At 37.9% G+C, this 22,904-nt stretch overlaps 1 protein-coding gene across 2 annotated transcripts in view; it reads right to left on the bottom strand.

Annotated features, from left to right (window-relative positions):
• The window catches only part of RFTN1 (raftlin, lipid raft linker 1), a 106,750-nt gene that overhangs the window by 17,829 nt on the left and 66,017 nt on the right, over positions 1-22,904 (bottom strand). For both annotated transcript variants that reach the window (XM_079300148.1, XM_079300149.1), the window contains exons 5-7: positions 13,207-13,630; positions 8,774-8,977; positions 289-404 (exon numbers count right to left, since the gene is read on the bottom strand). In XM_079300148.1, coding sequence (XP_079156274.1) covers positions 289-404; positions 8,774-8,977; positions 13,207-13,630 — 744 coding nt within the window. The remainder of the gene's footprint in view (positions 1-288; positions 405-8,773; positions 8,978-13,206; positions 13,631-22,904) is intronic.

The raw sequence follows: 22,904 nt of genomic DNA, 5'->3' as shown, positions 1-22,904 counted from the left end.
GTACAGTTAATCTAACACACATCTGTAATTTTGAGACAGCCCTGAGTTTCATTGCTCACTTCCACTCACATTTCCTACCCTCCAAAACAAGCATGAGGTCAAGACCACAAGTGTGTTGTACAAACCCAGAGAGTGGTGATCTGGCATTACTGTTAATATTGCATCCCTTCACTCTGGCTGCCTGGCTGGTACTGTTGGAGCACAGATCAGTACTTGAGAGTCTGTCTCACAGTCTTGGAGTGTTTTGATTTACAAAAGATGGTCAAAGAAGAAAGACTGTACACATACCTTCAAGACAGTCCACTGCTCTACCACAATTGCATCATAGCCCTGCGTGGTTTTACTGTCTTCCACAGCAACATCTTCAAAGATAAATACTCCATCCATTGTCCCGTGTAAAGAATCTGTGAAAACACAGGGCTGCCTGTAAGCTTTACAGTGTAGTGAGGCATCTGAATTTATTAATAACATATTCTTCCCAGGAGGTTACTAGAACATTCAAAGACATTCTCTGATAGTCTAGCTCTTTTAAATGAAAGAGAATTGTATCTCTAGCAGTTTTTAGAGCAATCCTACTCCCTAATAACAAACCTTGCTGTCCAGTCTGCTATTCTACCCTCTGCCATCAGAAACTAGACCTCCCCCATTCTGAGCAGGCAAAAGCGATTCAGTCCTCAGTTCAGCAGTACTGCTCACCTACCTGAACCTAAAACACACTAAGGATCATGTATTATGTCAATGTATTATTTTCAAGGGGTTTTCAAGGTATACTGATTTATTTTTATGATATTTATATTGATACTTATGACTATATCCATTCATTCACACAAGTCAGAACCCTGCATATGGATCAGTCATTGCAGATACAGTGGAGACAGACTAAGGATGATCTGGCATATCTGAACAGTCTGAGAGAAATGATACATTCATAACTATTTAATCAATTTACTAAGGCATTTTGACCATCTGGTTTAGTGCCTCTCTGTTCTCATTTGCATTCCCTACACATTCAGCCTTTTTTCAGACAACACATACTCTTTAAGTTACTTGAGCAGCACTTTCTCCTTTAACTCAGCCACACACTCCATAACCAGCAATCACTCCCATATACCAGAACTTGGGTTTTGTCAGCTCCATGACAGAACAGAAACAGAATAACTGGGAAAAAAAATATTCATCTTTCTTTGTTTAAATAAGCTGATTGATGGAACAATAGAATTATGTTTAGGAAAACAGTAAATAAGCAGGACTGTGCTCTCTATAAACAGAGAAAACTCTTCTCACATTGTCAAAAAGTGTCTTTTTCAGCCTTTCTAATATGAACAGTATATTTACCCTTTATGACTGATTATAAAGACCTTGCTTATCCCCTCCCCAAATGTTGTATTTTGCATGATAGCTTCCTTACATTTCTAGCAACACTATATTCCTTGTGCTGGTATGATACATGTTTTTGAAATGCAGTCACACATGTCAAACTGACATATTCTTGAACTGACAGGGGAGTCTTCTGGATAAGCCTGCTTAGGTGTTTCATCAGGGTCATCCTGCTTTCCTGGTGGATGTTACAAGGTCAAGAAATGCCAGCAGGAAGGAATCACTGCCTCCAAGAGAAAACATATATCAAACTCAGAAACAATTTTCACAAAGGAAGCAGTGAGGAGGATTAAGAGGCTTCTTACCTCTTGCAGACACAATCTCAGTCAACATCTTCCAATGTCATTATATTATCTAAATTCAATTTATTATCTGGGAATAACAAATCTGTTGCAGGCAAAGCCCACAACAGACCAGACTCCTACATCTGGAGGCTTATGTCTACACACACACACAGCAGCACAACTGCACAACTGCTGCACAATCCCTCTGTTTGTATTTGCACAGTGCCTTATCCTCTTTTGCTGCTGTTACAGTCAAGTCATTAAGTTGCAAGTCAGGAGATGCAAATACTTGTCTCCAAACTAACACTGTGGTTTTTTGTTGTTGTTTTTGTTTTGGTTTTTGTTTTGTTTGGGTTTTGGTTTGTTGGGTTTTTTTGTTCACTTGTGAAGGAAAAAAGTTGTAAACCACTTACTAGGGATTAAAAATCCTTGAGATTCTGTTCGGAGACTGAAAGAAGAAGAAAAACTCTCTGACTACTTTCACACTGTTTCCACAGGCAGGTTTCCTGCAACTCTATTTAAAAGAGAGAGCCAAAGACTCCTCACCACTACAGCAAGCTAGTATTACACATTGCTCCAAGGTGGATGAGCTGGACTACAAAGCAGTAACTCCTGTCATCCAGACAGATTTCTCATCCAAGTGAGAAGAACTGACATTTTTGTTGTGAAATAACAGGCCAGATTACTAAGTAACTGGGTTACAGGTTTGAAAACACAGGGAGAGCAAGCCTGCCACATACCAAAGGGAACAAGATTTAATTACTGGATTTCATTCAAAAACAGCACTTTGTTAGACCTGACACTACAAAGGGGAACCAACTCAATTTCTGTGAAATATCACATTCCAACACCCAAACCCATATCCAAATCTATTTCGGGACACTAATGTACAAATAGCCCTTTAATTTTCCAAAGCAGGGATGACAGGACAGCACCTAAGACTGAAAGCAGATCCCTACTAGACACAAACATCCAGACCTTGCCAGGGCAGCTTTATACAGCACCAGTGCACTGCTCCTGTATTGTGAATTCCCTTAATGAAATTCAGTGTCACACTGTTGGCACAACTGCAGCTTGAGCTCTCCCCTCACCACGTGTTTGCCAGCTAATTAATAAGCCATCAAAACACAATCAGCAGGCGTGTGTTTACACTCACTCATAAATCATCCTTTATGTTTTATTCTGCTGCACATTCCACTCATGCAATTTACAGCTTCCACATATGATGGCACATATGCAATGTTTTAGAAACCAATAGCTGAGCTCAGGAGACCCAACAGGCAGCAGAAACTTCACTTGGCAGTGTTGAGCTTATGGTTGGACTCGTGATCCTAAAGGTCTTTTCCAACCTAAATTGTTCTAAGATTCTGCTTCCTTGTTGGAAGTACAATGATTACTGTCAAAGGCTACATCCATCAATCACACAATCCATTGATTTTTAATGAGTTCTTTCGCTAGTAAAGAAACCCATGGAAAATGAGAAAACTGGAAGGCGAAAATTATGAGAGAAAGACAGCTGCAAATATAAAGAAGTGTCTGCTCAACAAAGTGAGGCTGGTGAAAAACTCTACAGAAACTGGCTGATGACAATCACTGAGATTTCCCTCTCAACCAACCTCCTCTACCTGTCATGTCACAGTGTTTTAAACATTCACGCCATGAATGCATACCTGCTAATTCTCACATCTCACACCCTGGCTACACATTTTACCTTTTACAGGTCATGTACTACATTTCCAGAGAAAAAGAGAGGTACAGAAAAGAATAATTGGATCATTAGCTCCTTTGCATGTGAAGCATTTGGGGTGCTGAGAATAATGGGGGAAAGGAGAATGCAGCAGAGAGAAAGCTAACAGAGCCATGTTTTGAAGAAAAGGCACTTAAAAGCTGTGGTCAGGATCAGCAGAATTTCAAGGAAACTCTTACACAGAGCTGTGAAAGGGCAAGGAAATGAGCAGATGCACTGAGTCTGACTGCAGCACCTTTATCACACAGATCTAAGACCAACTTAAGTTGACAGTCACGTATTCTAGAGCTGGCCCACTAGGTGAGATGCACCTGATCCAACAGTTTCATAGAATCATAGAATAATTCGGCTGGATGGGGACCTAAGGATGCTCAAAGCACGTTCAATACAACTGCAGACCAGACCACTTGTGGCTTTGTCCAGCTGCATCTTCAAAATCTCCAATAATAGAAATGGCACAACTTCTTGGGCAGCTTCTGCCAGAGAGTGACTGCTTTCATGATAAGAGATTTTTTTTAATATCCAGAAAGGACCTCTCTTATTTCAATTTATGTATAATTTTTCAGTCCTCCTACCACACACCACAATCAAGGGCCTGGATCCACCTTTTTTACTGTCTTCTCATAGGCACTGCCAGGCACTGTTAGGTCTCCCAAAGCTGTCCTTTCTCCAGGCTGAATTAACTCTCTCAAGTGCAGGTTCATCTTGTTTGCTGCCTACTAAAATTCCTCTGGACCTTTCAACAGAGCTGCTACCCAGCCAGGCTGGGGATAGCCTGGATTAGTGAAAAGGCCTCTCCCTTCCCAGAGGCAGGACATTTATCCCCATGGAATTTCAAGCAGCTCCTGCTGGCATGTTTTTCCAGCCTGCCCAGGTTCTTCTGGACAGCAGCCCAGTTCTGAGGCACAGCTGTCTCCTGAGTATAGGATCATCCAAAAATTTGACAAAAGCAAGCCTCATTGCCTCCTGTGCATCATTGATAAAATTGTTAAACACAATGGGCCTCAGGATAGATCTCTGTGGTACTCCACTTTTTACTGCAGGTAAACTGTGACCTGTTAACCACAACCCTGCATCTAGTCATGTAACTAGATTTTTTAGGCTGCATGGTTCGAGCTTGGATACAAAAATATTGTGAGAGCTACTGCCAAACTCCCTTGATGAATTCACCCAAAATGACATCTACTGCCTTCGCTTCACCCACAAATTGTTATTTTATCACAGATAAATTTCAATAATTTTCAAGTATGTTTTACTCTTGTTAAATCCATGCTGAATGTCCCCAGTCACTGTCCTCTCCTTCATGTGTCCACGAGTTCCAAGAGGACCTACTCAGTGATCCAGCCAGAAATGAAGTTAAGCTGACCACTCTGTAGGTCCCTGGTTTGTCCTTTTGGCCTTTTTCTTTAAAGATAGGTGCAACCTTTGTCTGTGTCTGTGAAGACTAAGGCAAAGGAAGCACCAAGTATCTCAGTCTTATCTAGGTGTATCTGATCTCTTTTGCACATCTTGATGTAGGAGGAGGTGGATCACAACATAAATCCTACTAACTATATCAGTCCAAGCCTAGATTTACACTGATTGTATTGGCACTTTAGGGTGTCAACTCATACACAGATTCCTGCAGGGCAGATTTTACAGATACATTTATTTAGCTGGATGCTACCTGCCTACAAAGATCAGTCATCAAAAGTTTAGATGGTAAGTTGGTCTTTCCAGTTTTCACTGTTTCCTACGTAAAGTATTTCCTGGTACTGATGCAGTTGTATTCTCTTTTAGTAACCTCTTGTTTAACAGGATTCAGCTACTGGAAGGTAGCTTAAGTTAAGAAGTTCCTTAGAAATTCCAAATATTCATCCACTTGCAATAGGGTGGTAAGAAATGCCAATAAAACAAAACATTTTGACTTTGCTGTTTGTAGTATCATTTTCCAATCTCTACTCTTGAACTTCACTCTTTCTTAAAGAAAAGGCTCCAAAAGCAGAGGTTACAATCAATGTCCTTCCTCTGAAAATGTTCCATTACCACTGCATCTTTTATTAAGGTTTCCTACTGTGCACAAAAAGCTGTTTTCACTGGGTTGTATAAATATTTGATGCAGCTCGATTGACAAAAACGTATTTTGATGTTCTTGTTTCTGATTTAAAGAAGGTATATGGGAAAAGATTACTTACTTTACCATGACAGCTGTCTTAGCAGGCGACAATTTTCCCCCTGCTGTCTTTGAACTACAAATTCTCCTTATCCAGGAAAACTAACCTTTAGGCTGCTGTTGCTCTCAATGAGGAAAACTAGCTCTCTGTGGCTTTATGGGGCACGTGACATGAATGTCTGCCTTTTCTTTGTATTTGCATTCCTGCCCCCTTCTGAATCTTTTCACCTTCAGTACACAGAGAGAGAGTAATTCCATATGGATGATAAAAGTCCCAGTACTTCAGTGGCTAAGGTGACAATAACTGGTCAAAGGGATCACCAGCTCATCTCTGTGGGAGGCAGATGACAGACACAATCAATTGGACTCTCTCAAAAACCTGACTACTTTCTTCTTCCAAGCAGGTCACGTTTTGTTTCTTTTGCATTGTGTTTAAGTACTGTCAGTGTTTTCTGGCTGGTTGGCTGGCTTTTTCGAGGTTTGAAAGGCAGAAAATTCACAACAGAATGGTACAACAAATACAAAAATGCTAGGCACTTAAAGAGCTGCAGTTCAAAACAACTGAGGATGAACAGGCTTGTGATTACTCTGTTAAGGTATCAAAATATAACCTTGAAGAGGTTTGACTCTTCCTGCTTTCTTACAGTGCTGATTGGAGACTTGCTGTTACAGGAAAAAAGGAGACCCACCTGTTACTTCCTTTCTATTTGGTACTAATCTGTAGCTTACTGCTACAGACTCCATTCCCACTAGAAGAGGGCAAGGGTGAATTCCTGCAGTCACTTCAGATCACTGGGCAGGATCAGTTTGCATCTGGGACTACAGGCAGAATTATCAATTACATGAGCTGGATGAAAAACACCAGCAAGTAACTGAAGTACAGTTTTAAATAAATAACTGTTATCTGCCAACATGAGATCATTCAAGGACCAAGCAGGCTGCTGTTTCTAACTTACCAGCAAAATCTGAATACATTTAATACATGGTGTAACTCTGCATGGTTTATATATTGTGATCAGCAATTGTGTAATATTTCTGTTTATGATTATCTGCTACAATAAGCAAGAAGAGACAATTGTTACCAGTGAACTTTAAAACTCCTTTAAAGACTAATTATTAAACTGTTAGCAGAAGGAAGAAACAGATTTATGACTACTGACAATCTGGAAATCTTCACTTCACTGGGTATTCCAAGGACAAGGGGGAAAAGAAGAAGATAATAACCCTGCTTTTTAAGTCTAATAAGCAAAATAATGAATTCATACTTTCATCCAAAAAGAAAACCAGCCCCCAGAACAAAGAAATGTGATATGGCCAATTAAAGAAAGTATGCTGATACTACCTTAATTTGGAGGAGTATTGATCAGTGAAAAAGACCAGAAAAGAGGAGCTGGACAGGCTGCCATAGAAGTCTAGACAAAAGACCTGAGAAGTCCTCAGACCCCTACTTCTCTCATCCCTATCCTGTGTTGTTTGACTGGCATATGAGTGAAAAAAGCTCTTCCATTTCTCTGCAGCACAGAAAAAATTTAGGATTTAAATGATAAAACATGTAACTGCAATTAATAGCAACTTACAGGTATTCTTAGTAAATGTTCTTCTAATAGCATAATACACTTTTAGAAACCTTGTTTCAACCTTTTGATTTTAAAACTTGTCCCTCCTGTAACCATAAAATGCTAATAAAAATGTATATTAATTGTTCTTCAATCATTAATCTAATTTAATCCTGAATCTGTCCACTTTTACATAATTTGTCATCCTTTTGGGGTTGAAACTTTATTGCCAGCATTCAAGCCTACTTTATCTATGTCCACAGGCAGTTATCCAGCACTCCTCACTCTGGTATCCAAGTACATGATCCTCCCACAGGGCTCTGCTACATAAATGAACTCTAAAAGTTTAAACAACAGAAAAATGTTTTGTTTAAAACATTTTAGAGTGAACTGACAAGCAGATTTTATTTTAAAAAAACCCACTGAGTCTGACAACTGAGCCTGATACAGCCAATTAACTTTGCCTCTATGCAATTTATATACATGAAGTAAATGACCATTTGTTTTTAAGCAAGTTAACTAGCAATTACAAGGCTTTCCAGGAAGCTGTGTGAAAGCATTCCATCAGCTGAACTTTAGACCTTCCTTTTTTTGGCTACTTGTTTGTAAAATGAAAAATTAGGATTGCCTGTTAATTTCCTGATTGACTTTTACCAGAACTGAGTCATATTCCTGTGTTTTATCCTGGGTTCTGGAATTCAGACCAACAATAAGAAGATGCTGTGGAAGCAGCTACCCTGTAATTTTGAGGCATAAACCAACTAATCTAAGTGGGAATGTGCAATCTCTGGGTTACCACATTCCTTTTGAGAAATGCAAAACAAACCAAAATTAGGCTAAAGATTAAGGTATAAGTACTTTAACCATGAAGTACACCTCTCACATAATTTTCAAAAGAAGTTAAACCAGCTGCAACTTCAACATTTTTATGTTGAAGTAGTTACTGTTCTCATGGCTCCTTGGTTATGTCTCTTGGATCTCTGCACACACAAGTCTCTCTCTGTACAACGGGCTTGTCTTCAAAGCCATGATGACCACAAGTGTGGTACAGACTGGCTACAGTACTAAGCTGGACTCAGTGCCACTCTTCCACAACATGCAAAAATCTAGGACTTTTAATCTCCTTAAATTAACACCAACATTTATCCATCACTCATAGCTAAGATGAAACAAATATAGAAGACAATTTTGTAAAACAGTGTACCATCCAGGTGGAAAGGGTCTCTGCAAGAACTGGAATTAATGTCTTCTTGCTGGACAGATAAAATTCCAGTCCTTGCACTGACCTGCAATCAGAGCCAGATGCAGTGTGTGGCCAGACAGCAAAGTCACCCTTCTATTTATGTCATCTGTTTTGCAATCTTATTAATTTAATTCACTTTACTTAGTACTGTTTATTAAGTCTGTATATTTCTGCAATTACAAAATCATCTCTAGTATGTTTATAAAATACAATACATGATCTGTTTTCCTTATTCAAATGCCCAAATATTTTCTGTACTTTCATTCCATTTCACTGAAAGAGGATGATCTAATAAAAATCTGCCCGAAGTCTATATTAAAGCACCTCCCAAATATCTTCTCTTCAAAGATAATGACCTCTATTAGAGAAGAAAGGAAAATAATCACAGCATAATGCTTTCTGCAATTTCCATACCATTTACCATTCCAAGGCTGAAGATGGCGTTTACCAATGAGCCTCCTTTCCTGAAGTGATCTGTCATGTGCTCCAGCCAATTTGCTTCTAAGCTGTTGACAGTCTGCCCATTCCTGGAGATCCTCATAGGGATGGTCACTGTATAGTACTGGCTGCATTTTTGTGGGGTTTTGGGCTTGTTGAAGAGAGCAAAGATCTCTGCTTCTGCCAAAGAGTAAAAAAATGGAATAATGCAACAACCATACCATAAAATTTCACCTACAATAATGCACAACCCACTGTTTGACCTTGACTAATTGCACTGTGCAACTGCAAAAAATTCTTCTCCTTAATACATTTCTGCAGTCCAACACAGTAGGACTCTCTCAAGACCCAATACAGCATTTCATTTGCTTTTACAGTATTTTTTACTCACAATGGATTCACTGTTGATAATAAAACATTTAAAGATGGCAATACCTGAGTACTAATGCAACATTCCTCTGTGGTAATCATCAGTTCAAACATGAAATCTTACTGCAAATTTAGAAGGAATTGCATTCTGTAGATCATGGCCATTAAAGTATTAAATAACTTGTTTTTGACATAAAAGCAACAACCAATGGCAGTCTCATCTCAAGAAAATGCAGCAAATCATTTATGTAGAAACTCTGGTAGCTGCTTTGCTGATTTACTCTGAATCTGAGCCAAGGTGAGACATTAAAAAACCAGCAAATGAATTTTAAAAATGGAATTGTGAAGGGTCTTAAAAATTAGAACATCTCCTAGATTATTCTCCATGTCTCCTCCAGTATATTTTAGGAGCAGTTACTGCAGGCAAAAAAGTCACTGCTGACAGAAAAGCTTTCACAGCCCTGAACTGGAATCAACTTTAAAAGCAAGTCTCCTTCTTGGAAGGATATAACCATAATTAAAATAACTAACTAACTAACTAAAATAACTAATATCTAACTAAAAAAATTCTTGACCTTATCATTTTACTTACTAATGGAAGAATGTCTACCAAAAATTCTCCCCAAATATATTCATATGAAAGGTAAAGATATTACATGAAATTCCTTCACTCAATAAGCTCCTCTTGTTTCCAAGCTATTAGGTTCTAACCTCAAGCAAAAGTAAAGAAAGAGATGTCAAGAGAAATGTTAAGATTGCTCTCTAACAAAAATCACTGAGCAAGAAGCAGTGTGGAAATTGAAAAAGATATCAGAAGGGAGATGCTCAGAAACAGGCTGGCAGCACTTGAAGATAAGAGCTGGAAGCTCATAACCAAAATGAAAAGAGACCTAATGATCTCAGACATGAACTAAATTTCAAATAGAGTAGAAAGGCATAAACATTAATGGGAATCCTCTTGCTGTTTATCACTTGTTTAGAAAGAATGAAATTATGATAATCCTAGCTCAGAAAAGCACACACAGAATACTTCTCTCATCACTTTGATTCTGACCTCCAGAACAGGCTTTTGTTGGAAAAGGAGATCTGTCTGGTGGGTATTAAGATTCTGATTTGAGAAGCAGGACATGACCCAGGCAATGTGTGTTGAGCCCTGAGATCCAATCCTACCCTGGGCTGCACCCAAAGCAGCATGGCCAGCAGGGCCAGGGAGGGGATTCTGGCCTTCTGCTCTGCTCTGGTGAGACCCCACCTGGAGCACTGCATCCACCTCTGGGCTCCCAGCACAGAAGGACATTTGCAATGGGTCCAGAGGAGGCCATGAAGATGATGAGAGGAATGAGGCACCTTTTCTGTGAGGAAAGGATGAGAAAATTTGGGCTGTTCAGCCTGGAAAGACCTGAGAACAACCTTCCAGTACATGAAGGGAGCCTATAAGAGAGCTGAAGAGAGACTTTTTAATGAGCATAGGACATGGGGTGATGGCATCAGTCTGAAAGAAGGCAGGATTAGATGAGGTATTAGGGAGAAATTCTTCATGGTAAGGAGAGTGAGGCCCTGGAACAGATTGCTCAGGGAAGTTGTGACTGTCCCATCCCTGGACAACCTAATCTAGTGGAAGGTGCTGTCTAATCCAAGTCACTACTAACAACAGTTTTCACCTGTGACACCAAATCCTCAAGCATGGCTGAACACACCCTTCAGCTTGGTTCTAAGTAACACAGCACTTTTGGATATATTATTGGAATATCTGTACCTTGTCCACAGGCAAATATTTTTCAACATTGCATTGGAAAGTCTTTTAAAAAGGGGGCAAAAGTGAATGAGCACTAAAAAACATTCAGGAAACAAATGAAGAAGCATAAAAATAACACTTGAATAAAACCTAAAATAAAAAAACATATTTAAGATTCCACAAGCAGTAAGGAATATTAATGTTTTTACTGAAATTTTATGTAGGGGAGAAGCAGTTCAAGAATGGTAACTTCCTACACTATACATAGGAAAAAAAAAAAAAAAAAACAACCACGTGATGCTTTCAATCTTCACACTCCCAAGGAAGGATGGAGAACTGGTGCCAAAAACTGAAATACATTTTCCATGGGAGGAAAAGGGAGTGCTGTAATAACAAAAATTCATTCAAGAGTAATAAAGAAATCAGCAGTATTGTACAGGATTTGGAAAAATTCTAACTTAGATGAGCTATCACATAAAACTGCCTTCTCAGACCTTCAGTCTTGTAAACTATTTGCATAACTCAGCAATTAAAAAAATGCATGAAAAAATAAAGCCAAAAAGCACTCCAAGAAAGATAATTGAGGAAGCTTAATACATTTCCAAAATAAACTTTCTTTTCTGGAAAATCAGCAGCAATCCTGGGTTGTTACAGACAAAAGTTGGGAAGACTGGAGGTGATCAGCTTCACATTATGCAGAAATATTAAAAACATGGTTACTTGCAGCAATAGAATTTCAATATTGAGTAAGAAGAGGAATATCATCAAAGAGATGATTAAACCTGCTAAGTTAACTCCCTCAAAGACAGCATAAGAGAAAGAACTGATCTGGTTAGACTCTGGTTAGTTAGATAACTAATTTTGACTATAAGAGAGGTTTTACATGTAAAATTGTAGTGCTGGGTCAACCCACCTCTAAGGCTATAGACCAGAAGAGATTGTTCAAACAACAACTATGCTTTAACCCAATCTGAGTGACCCCTTGCCCAACAAAAACTGAAAAAAGTATGTTGGAAGGTTACTAGAAGGTGATCCAAATTGGATCCAAAAGCTAATTACACCAAACTGCAACGGAAACCAAGACAATAATCCAAGGAGCACAATGCAAAGTCATTCTGGGTCCTATATATGAAATTCCCAAAGGGGTAGGATTGTTTGACTGAATCTATGTAGAGTCTTAGAGAATAGGGATAAATTAAGGTCAAGGACAGTACCAGTTTTAGAAATTTCACCTACATTCCCCCTGCATAGATTTGTAGCGTGTAAGGAAATTAAGGAAAGCAGTAAGACAAATTAGTGTAAACATGGTTTGCTTGGATTTAAACAAACATAGAAAAGAAATGTATTTTGAGGCTCAAACTGGAAACAAAGCAAGAATATTTTCATTTTTAGTGTTCTAAAGTACTCTGGTCTGCATCCTATTTTGAACTACAGTTCCTGCTACAGAAGTAACCTTTGAGCAACAAACACCTTAAGGAAGGTATTTTAGACCTCAGCTAAGATTTGTGGTCTTTGATGGCAAAAAATGGCATTTAAAAAGTGGAAAGTCAACTTGAGGAAAAAAGATGTCAAAGAAATGAAAGAAATAAAGCTAGTATATGGGTAAAAATCTTAAAAAGAAAAAAAAAAAAAAAAACTGGAAGGCAAATTATTATGAGCTCCATTACCAAAATTCTAATATGGATTAGCAAACATGAGTCATTAATAAAAATAACTGCTGTTTTCCAGTAATTACAATTCTGACTGGGGCACTGACCCCCACACTGACTGTAGGATACCAGGAGACATCAGAATCCAGATGACATATATTCATGCTGTTCCTGAGGTGGTTTAATTCCAGATATCTGTTCACCTGCTACAAAGGGGCTAACTGCGACAAGTCTTTGTGAATTATTCCTTCTATGGCTGCAAAAGCTTGTCAGGCAGATTAACAGAGCTCTTTATTCAAACAGACAAAAAGGACACAAAGATCAAGAGCTCTCAGGATATGGCAACAAATACAGAAATGAACCAATTCAGCTCAACATCAGACAAAAATAAGTCTTCATACTCAGGCATACATATGGGCCATAACAAAGCTGCACCTGCTTATATCATCTCTTCCTTTGCCATCTGACTCCTGCACAGTTGTTGTGAACTGTGTAACATGCTGAAATTCAGGTTAAGTGGCTCATTTGGGGCACTTTTTCTTCACTATCTCAGTGGCAACGTCCCCCCTGCATCCCCCCTCCCCAAAGGAGCTGGGAATGTAACAGAGGCGATTTTAACTTGGCTTTTATGTACAAGAGGTCACTGCAGTACTTACTGCCAGTAAGTGGCTTCAAGCATCGTGCAGGAGTTTCATTCTCTGCAAGTCCATTCGTCTTGTCTGTTGCTTCTCTCCCACTCGGGCTCTCACATTGAGACTGTTCTTCACTCCCCTCCACAGATTTGGAATGCAACTCTTCAGTAGCCTGTCCTTCACCTTTACAGCCCTCTCTGGATGTGGCACATTGGTCAGCACTTTGCTCACTCTGTGTTGGAGTACTGCATCCATCAGTGCTGTCTATTTTCTCACCATCCAGTGAAGCATGATCCTCGGGGTAATTTGTAACATTTTTATTATCTCTTGATTGCACAGAGTTGTTACTGGCAGGTGTCAGGGAGGTGCTGACAAGGCAGTTCTTTCGGGAATGGTACTGAGGTATAATTCCAACAAATTTCAAGCCTTGACTTGCAGCATCTTGAATCTACAAGTTGAAGAAGATTAGATTTTTAACTGTCAAGCTGTCTTAGCTAAATAGAAACACAGAAAATAACACCCTTCAAGGCAGCGAGCATGTAATTTTGCTACTTTTGTCCACTATCGCTAGAAATTGCCATGTTGCATTTATATAAAAAGGTACATTCTAAAGAAGCAGGATGAAAAGTTGCCCAAACCATCTGATATAATGTGAAAATGGGAGGGGGAAGGAAAAAAGAAAATGCCTACATATTTCTTCACAAGCTTATTTATAATAAAATACTAGAAGTGGCATTTCTTACAAAAAAAATTTTTGTTTTGATCTTAAGAAATCAGAGACTTATTATTTTATCTTCTGCTGTATTAGGTGTGTGATTATGACATTTATGCAAGGAAAAGCTTATTAATTCTATAACAACAGTTGTTGTTTGTCCTATTTTGGATTGAGACACAAATGGCAAACTTTCACATAATGAGCGCATAAAAGCAAAGCTATTTTAATACACCACTTTGGGGAAGATACAGAACTCAGAATAGAAAAAGACATTGTGACATGAGCTAAGAAGAAAAAGGAAACTAAGAGGCTCTATAATTAATACTTTACACTTCAGGTAAAGGAGAAAAATGAAGGAATCAGATCACAAAAGATCCTATAAAAAAAGGATCGGGCTAGTAGTAATGACAATTAGATAAAGCCAGCATTAGCTAACGAAGGTTTGAGATGAAGCAGAAAGAGGAATCTCTTTCAGGCAGACTCGGCACTATGGAGTCATCAGCCTCACACTCCTCAAACCCAGGAGAAGTGTGAGTGCGAGACAGACTTCTGTGAAAACATATGAGTGTCTACTGCTTCATTTATCAAAACCATTCACCAAAGTGAAAAGGCTTCCATTTAATGTATACTTTTCACATAATGTAAAGTCTAAATACACATAAATCTTTCAAAAATAAATGTCTTGAGAATGGAGAAATAATTTCACTTAGTCTGCATAACACAAAATTCCAAAGAGTTAAGTCTAAATTCTTTGCCTATGCTCAAGTTAACATGAACTTAGGAAAAACAGTTCAGCCGGACTTTTTTTTTGGTAACAAGTAAAAGGGAAGAATTTTGTATCTTTTTCAAATTTAAGAGGAAGTTCATTTTTGCATCTTCTCTACATACTTTTTTCCCTTGATCTGTTTTTTTTCTGGTGAATCATTTACTTCCTGGTAACATGTTACTGCTCCAAACACACAAACCTACAGATAATGACCGATCAACAAGAACTTCCTCTTTCAAATCTCTATTATATTTTCCATGTTAAATTAACTCTGAATTTCATGATCACAGGAATTTAAACAGAGGCCTCCAGGAAACAAGGCAATGGCCTTCACAGGTGTTTAGCCTGGGAAACATGGGATGCTGACTTAAGTAAAGCTCATTGCTAAACAGGACAATAAAAATACCATTAGCAGTATCCTGGCCAAAAGGGTATCTGTCTACAAAGAAAGTTAGCTTTTACTTTGCTCAGGAAGGTTTAAGTATCAGTGACAGATGCATTTATAATGTAGTCAATGGTCCAGACTCTCCACTGTATCTCAATTAATACCTTTTATATAAAGTTTATATACTTAGTGATAGAGTTAGAAATTAATTTAATCTCTTATCACTCATGCATAGACACAACACTACATTTGTTCAGTAGGCTGCAGGGCAGCTAATTATAGAAATCTAACTAGTGTGCAACTGTTAGAGAGTTTGAGGACAGTACATATATGGTAATATTACTGGTCCTGGTCAATAAAGACTGCTTGTCAATCTACATCAGACTCCCACGCTGTGATATGGAGGAGAGAGAACAGCTTTCACAGACACTGGTGCAATGTTTTACAGTCACAGCTTACTCAAAACCATTGTGCTTGTTCTAAGGAGTACCTGAAGCTGAGGTGTTCCTTTTGAGGCTCTTGTCCTCAGAACAGAAATGTGAGGAACTGAAAACCAAATTACAGTCTTACCTGTACTGGCCAAACAGTTTAGCAGGAAGATTGGAAAAAAGAGTTTGCATCTTCAAGGCCCTTTCCAAACAAAGTTAATACTGTACACTACAGAACACAAAATCTTATTTAAACATATATTTCAAATTTTCCCAATGACATATGGCAAAACCAAGCATATCCTTCTTCTCAATAAAGCAAAATGTAGCAGGAAATGCTACATCAAAAGTGTGATGCAAACTGCAGAACAGGAAAGTGATGTATCAGCAGACAGTCTCTCAACTTCTCACATAACCATGAAGAAGTTAGCTTTCATTAGAAAGTGTAAAGACTAAGCATATTCAAACTACAAGGGCAATTTGTTTTTCAGGATCCTGCTGAGAGCTTAAATATTATGAAATTTTAGTTGCCTTCACATCCAGTAAAATCGCATTTTCTGTTTCTGTATTTCAAAGATCAAATATACAAATTAAAAAAAAAAAAAAAAAAAAAAAAAAAAAAGGCAGCAAAACTAACTCAACTGACCAAACAAACCAAACAAACAAACAAAAAAAGCCCCACAAAACCAAACCCACACCTCAGTAACTGGAGATACACAGAAGGACTGTTTCTGCAAGCCACCTGCAGGTTTTGGACCCTCTTGTGGCATCCTGTGCTGGTACACACAGACAGTTATGTCTGTCACAGCCTTCTGGGAAAACATCTCAGCAGATGTGGTGTTGGGAATCAGTGAGAAGGCAAAGTATGGGAGAAAGAAGGGGTAAAGCTGAAGTGGATGGGTAGAACATGATGCTACCTGGACAGAGTCACCAAAGACATATTCCAGCTCAGATAAATAACACAGTTACTTGTCTTTACATGCCAGTGTAGAGCATTAACAAAGAGCACTAACAAAGGTCTGTGTCACAATGCATTGTATGACTAAATGAAAAGAAAAAATGTAAAAACAACAACTACATCTCTGCCACTTTTCACATCAGATAAAAATCTAGATTTTAAACGCCCTTATGCTAGGTGATCAATACTAACTTCAACTGTTTTATGACAATTTTTATATCTCAAATATACAATATAATTGCCCTTTACACCTTGGGAAATTTTGAAAAGGGGAATTCCAACAAGATTTAAAAAAAAAAATCTTCTTCTTTCCCCAGATGGGAACAGAAACATTTTCATTGCCTCATAAAGTGCTGCTTGGATGATATTAACCACAAATACAAGACCAGATCTCCATCACAAAGGACGTTATTGTTCAACCACAGAAGCAGAACTTAACTCATTTATTTCAATCTGGATAAACCCTCAAGTGCATACATCCAAATTCATTTGCAACTGGCTTGCAACAAATTGGATTTATTGCAGTTTAAAAATAGAATCAGCTTAAAGAAGGGGTGAAATTTCATGTGTACAGAGGGCCAAGGCAGTTAAAGAATTTAATGTCATCCCTATAATTTGCTTGATTAGAAACCTGGCATTTTCCCTGAGGGGAAAAAAATGACAGATTTAGCCTTCACTGTCTGTGAAATAAATATCAAATCTCCCACGAACTTTAGAAGGAATAGGAGCAAGCACCGTGTCCAACCCTGATGTCACTACCTTAATTGAATTTTAGCTGGGGCACTTGTGTTAACATTCTTAACATTTGGGAAGTGTCATTGTTTATTTCAGAACTGCCTGACCATTGTTTTTGTACTGCATTTGGAAGAAAAGGAGCCATCATCAGCACAAAGTAGTGTCACTAAACATTATGTTGATGTAGCAAATTTGTGTCTCATCTTTTTAAATACTTCTCATTCTCTTGAAGGCTCCCAACCCTAATTACAAAATGGCTGACAGTCCAAATTAAAGATCTGTAAAGCCACACCTGACAACTGCATGGCTGAATGATGAAATCCTCTTTTCTAGAAAGTACTTGTTTTACTTTGTAGCTCTTACAGTCATGTGAGAACCCATGTTCAAAAGCTCATTTTGAACAGTCACATACAGATTCTCCTTTCAAATCTATTTTGAATGAAGCCACTTATAGTTCATTGTACAACCCACATAATATTTGATTCTGTTTCTTGTTCCATTGTCAGCTCCATAATAATCTCCTATTGACAGCAAGCACCATGGTACTCTTATAAATATGGAAACTCAAGGATATGGATCCCATGCTGAACAGAATCACAAACTTTTGTCAGCTTCAGCAATTGCTTACAAGGAGATCCTGATCACATCCCTGTGGGATGCCACACAGAGTATCAAACATTTCCAGCAAGCTCAGGGTAGTATGCCACCAAAACCAATAAAAATGTGAAACAACAGACAGAAATTTAATAATGAGGATCTCTCCCAGATAAGAATATCAAACAAATTATTTAGTAAGTGTTAGGGATTTCTCTTCACTCTTTAATGCCAGGAGCTGGACATTTTTGAGATGTGCCCAGAGAAGAAGTTGTTTTACTAATACCATCAAGGCACTTGAGTTTACAGCAGTCCTAAATGGTCTCAAGGCTTACACTTTCTGATGACCTGGAGAAAAAACACCTTCAAAATTTAGGCACTAGGACTGAACATTTCATTAGTAGGTTTGTTAGATGGTTCATTATATAACAAAGTACCAAAAGAATTTCATAGAAATGCAGAAACAATTTATGAAGAGCACATGTATCAAAAATGCTCTTAGAGTAGCAAGGAACTGATTTTCTGCTGGTCAGATGCATTTAGTTAGCTCTGCTGTGAACTTTGGGAAAGACTGCTACTTAATCTTATTGATGGCCAAACATATGGCCTTGGAAACAATAGCTGGTTAATTTTGCTCAGAGCTGTCTATTTAAACAAAGTATGAACTGTCACAGTAGTAAAAGAAATGCTTGCTTGTCTGTTTATTTAGTTGTTGTTTCTAAAAGAACTATGTTAAAGGCATTAGGTGTGTCATAATGGGCACCAGAAACCAGATCAGTGCATTTCTCTACCTTCTCCTTAGGATTCAAGCAAACCTCCTTTGAAAACAGACAGCACCAGGGATCTTCATGCAAAAAACATGATCTTGTGGTTTGAGGAGAATGCTATGTACTGCATGCCAGGAGTTGGAACTGGAAAAGTATGCTCAAGACTACAGTCTTCCAACTCTCTCCTCCTTAATTAATATTTAGTAGAACATGTTTCATCATAAATACTGCACATCCCCCTTCTAGTTTACTCATTTATGGAAACAGATGTTTAAAATTAAGACAGGCTTTTAGTCTGCTTCTTATATTTTCCACAGGTCTCACATGCTCCTTCCTTAGAAGACAGGAACAGTCATCAAGAGTTTACTGCTTATTTTAAAACCAACTAAGCTTAGCTAATGTTCTAAAGGAGGATTTAGTTCCTTCTATATGACTAAAAGCTTCTGAAACTTTGGCATTTTTGCATCTCTAATGCAAACACATTACAAAAAAAAAAAAAAAAGGTAATTCTGCTAATCAAATAGCAAAGCATTCAACTTGCTCATTATTTTTCTATCTGATTACTCTGGACTGTTTCACTGCTTGCAGATTTCCAAACCATGAAACTTTTCTGAATAGAATGCCCCTTAAACTGTTTAAGCCCGTATTTCCCATGCATTTTTAACCTTCTCCAGTTTGCATTCATCACATTTTGAATTTGAGACAGATAGTTCACATTCATATACATAGAAGCAAATACAAATTACAAATGCAGCTTTTAGAAGTGAAATCCCAGTCTGCATTCAAGTTTCCAAATGATCAAGTATTTTCACTGACAATTACATCAAAATAGGCCATGAGGGATAAAACACTGGAGGGATGTCTTGGAAAATGCTGCCATAATCCCATTGATTTGCCATGTTAAGATCTCACTGCAGTTGTGGCAGTGAGAATAAGAACACAAGAATTAGAACAGGAACAATGCAGAGAACAAGGCACTGGACAGGGCAAGAAAGCAAGCTTTGCAGTTTTACAACATGTTCCTTGGTAGTGGCCTCTGCAGAAGGGAACTGCAGGCTACAAACAGCACAGGGAGAAATGTACTGAAGCCAGGAGCTACTGCAATTACTGCTGAGTGAAACAGAAGGGGGGATCTTAGGGCAGTGCTGCAGGAGATACTAAATTACAGTAAACTATACATCTCCTGCTACTCAAGCCAAGAAAGGGGTGAGATCAACAACTTGAAATTCCTCTCCAGCTCGCATGTATTCACTCCTGAGAACAATATAACCACGCTAAACATGCAGTGCAGCATGGCACAAGTACACTTGCTTCTTTCAGCATATTTCATTAGATGACAGAACTTGAAACCAGTTTCATCCTCTGTGGTCCTGGGTGTGATGATTCTTCTCAAATCACCTCCTTTTAGCACCTTCGCTGAAGGCAAAGAGTGAACATTGCTGGCCACATGCTACAAAGATTCAGCAAGTGTGGTATTTATCCAAAAAGTGACACAATATACCTGCATACTCCCCCCCTTCTCCTAACTCTGAAAAATAAGTCCTGAAATTATTCACATAATCTAGGATTTATTCCCTACAATCTGTTTTAGACTTGGGAACAACTGCTAGAGAGCAGCCAGCTATGCTCAGTCAACCCAAATATTTGATATTCACTTTAAAAATAAGTTTGTAGAAATTGTGTCCCAAGCTCCTGCCCTAGAGAACTATCATTTTTAAAATGCAGACCATGTTCTGTGCATGAATCTTTTGTGAGTAATTCCTACACTAACTGGTGAACATAAGCAAGGGGAAAATGCAGATTTACAGAGAAGTGTAGTTGATTTATGTATGCAAAAACCATTTTAGTAACTAGTGATAATGTGATTGAATGCCAGTGATCTTAGTCCATCTCTGTTCTATGCAGTGGAAACAAACAAATAAAAAGGATCAGGACAACAGGGTTATTTTAAAAAGTAGGAATTCAGTCTGAAACTTGCAGACTTTACATTTAATTTGCAGGGAATACTACTTTTAATTTTATATCCACTGAAGAGTGTTTCTTTAAAATCACATTGTTTCATCAAGCCATCTGTTACTCATAGCCAAAATTACAATTTGAACAATTTGCTGGTAATTTATTTTAGCATGGTATAAAACATCATCATATTTACTGTTATTTAAAAAGCTATTTTTTCCCACCAGACAGAAGTAGGATAATTAAAAATATCAACTATATACTTTATAATCTCTATTTTTATCTTGGGCAAGGGGATGACTCTGAAAGCTGATGGGGGCAAAGGATTATAAAAGCACTACCAGACTCCTGGGAGAGTCCTGAAAATAGTTTTGCAATGTCCATGGAAGATATATATCAACACCACTCTTACAGGGCTTAGTCAAAAGAACACAAGTTGAAAGAAGCTTAAGCAGGAACAGATGTTTCCCTTCACACCAGGCTGTTTAAAATAGAGTATATGCTATTTTTTACCATCTCTTGTTATATATACACTTAGAAAATGCTAACAAAATGCACTTTAATAAATATTATCACAGCAGATTACAAACAGCTGAACTATTGATGTTGAGTTTTAAGTTCTGCTTCATGACCGTATCTACTGCTAACATCTAAATACTTAAAAAAATAAAATAGGGGTTCTGCTTGTACTGAAAACATGCAGAAAACAAAGCTGTCAGCTAAGTGCTCAGCAATGGTTTTCATTACAATGCACTACAGAAATAATGTTGTATTGTTCTCTTGCAAATACCCTGGAGAGTGAAGGTTTTGTGCTGGGATTTTTTGTGTTTGTTTTAAGGGTGGAAATAATTGTAGAAGAGATTGAGATCACATTTAGGTAAATAATCCTAGGTAATAAACAAGACTCTAGAAGGGTATTTTTTTTAGCCACAGAGATAAATCTGAACTGCTTATTTATTTGAAGAACAAACCTCTGAGCAGTATTAAAGACTCGATTTTTTCCCCTTTTCTCTTTCACTGCCACCTGCTCTGACTGTACACCCTGCAGAAAACTTCTGAACAGACCAGCTGAAATATATGTGAAATAAAGAATAATGCTTAGGATTACAATAACCATCTAAGGACCCCTGGTAGCAACAAAGCAAACACAGACTTCACAGACAAGATCCCTGTAAGACTGCAGCATCCAAGCCAAGAAATCCACCAACATATTAGTGTTCCTAAGAACACATAAGCTGCATCTCTTTGTTCCTTCTAAAACATAAATCTCAATGTAAACATTAAGAGATGAAGAATAAGTAATGAAAGAGACAAGAATATCACAAATGCTGGAACAGCTATATGAACCCCAGCATTTTTCTTCTTACTCTTATTATAAGTAAAAAAAACATAGTATCAGTACTTTTCACATTCATTATTTTCTAGGAAATTGGAGACTTTTGTCTTCTCATTTCTTGTCATGCTGTTAACAAAAAAATAATAATATAAATACATATTATTATGGAGACATTGATATGTTTCTCATCTTCCACATCCTCTTGCAATTTCCTAATTAGATGCTGAAAAGAGTTTAAAAACCCAGAAGTTGAGAGTTCAAAATAATTTCTTACTGCTCTCAAAAATAATACAGGTATGTGAAGCCTCTTGTTTTTATCACACAAAACAAATGTTCATTCTGATGTAAATATGTAGAAAATAAGTGAATTGCTCCCCTGACTAGAAACATCACAGAAAAGATTTTTAAAGTTCTTGAAAATTTCAGTAGCTATTTAGCTGTTATTTTAGAGAAGAAACTAAATACTTCAAGCCTGCTTCTATCGTGCAACCTTTAAAGAAGCTGGAGAATTAACTGGTCTTTTAAGAGCAACACTAACACAAAAATTATTCACCAGTTAGAATTGTAACACAGATGACTCTCCAGAAAACAATGCACATGAACTAAGATAGCAGAAATCCTGAAAACTCTGAAACAGCTACAGATCAATGAAAGGGGAAAAAAAATCAAGAGAGCAGGAAAAGAAGAATCTCAATATTTTAATTAAATTATCAAAGCAGGGACACATGCAGTGATAGTGACCTGTAGTTTTTCAGGGGGTGCAGCAGTTCCTTATTCAACAACCAAGCCAGTCTTCTGCTCCCCCCAATGGAGAGAGAGCAGATGAATGGGCAGGGGAATCAAACTCCTCCAAGAAATGTCTCACCCCTCAGGAGCACACTGAATTCAACTACAAATTAGCAATGCATATTAATTTCCAGTTCAACTAACACTTGAAACATACTAATACCTCATGCCAGTTTTATTTCTGGCAGCATTTACTTTTCCATGGAACTGTCAAGAGGGGTTTCAAATACAGTAGATTCTTTCAGCAATGGAGGATGAGAACTCTTCACACAAATCTTAGTATTGTATAGCCTTTC

The sequence above is a fragment of the Erithacus rubecula genome, assembly GCF_903797595.1.
Source record: "Erithacus rubecula genome assembly, chromosome: 3".
Taxonomy (NCBI): domain Eukaryota; kingdom Metazoa; phylum Chordata; class Aves; order Passeriformes; family Muscicapidae; genus Erithacus; species Erithacus rubecula.
The sequence above is the reverse complement of the archived record's forward strand: the minus strand, read 5'-3'. Positions and strand labels throughout refer to the sequence as shown.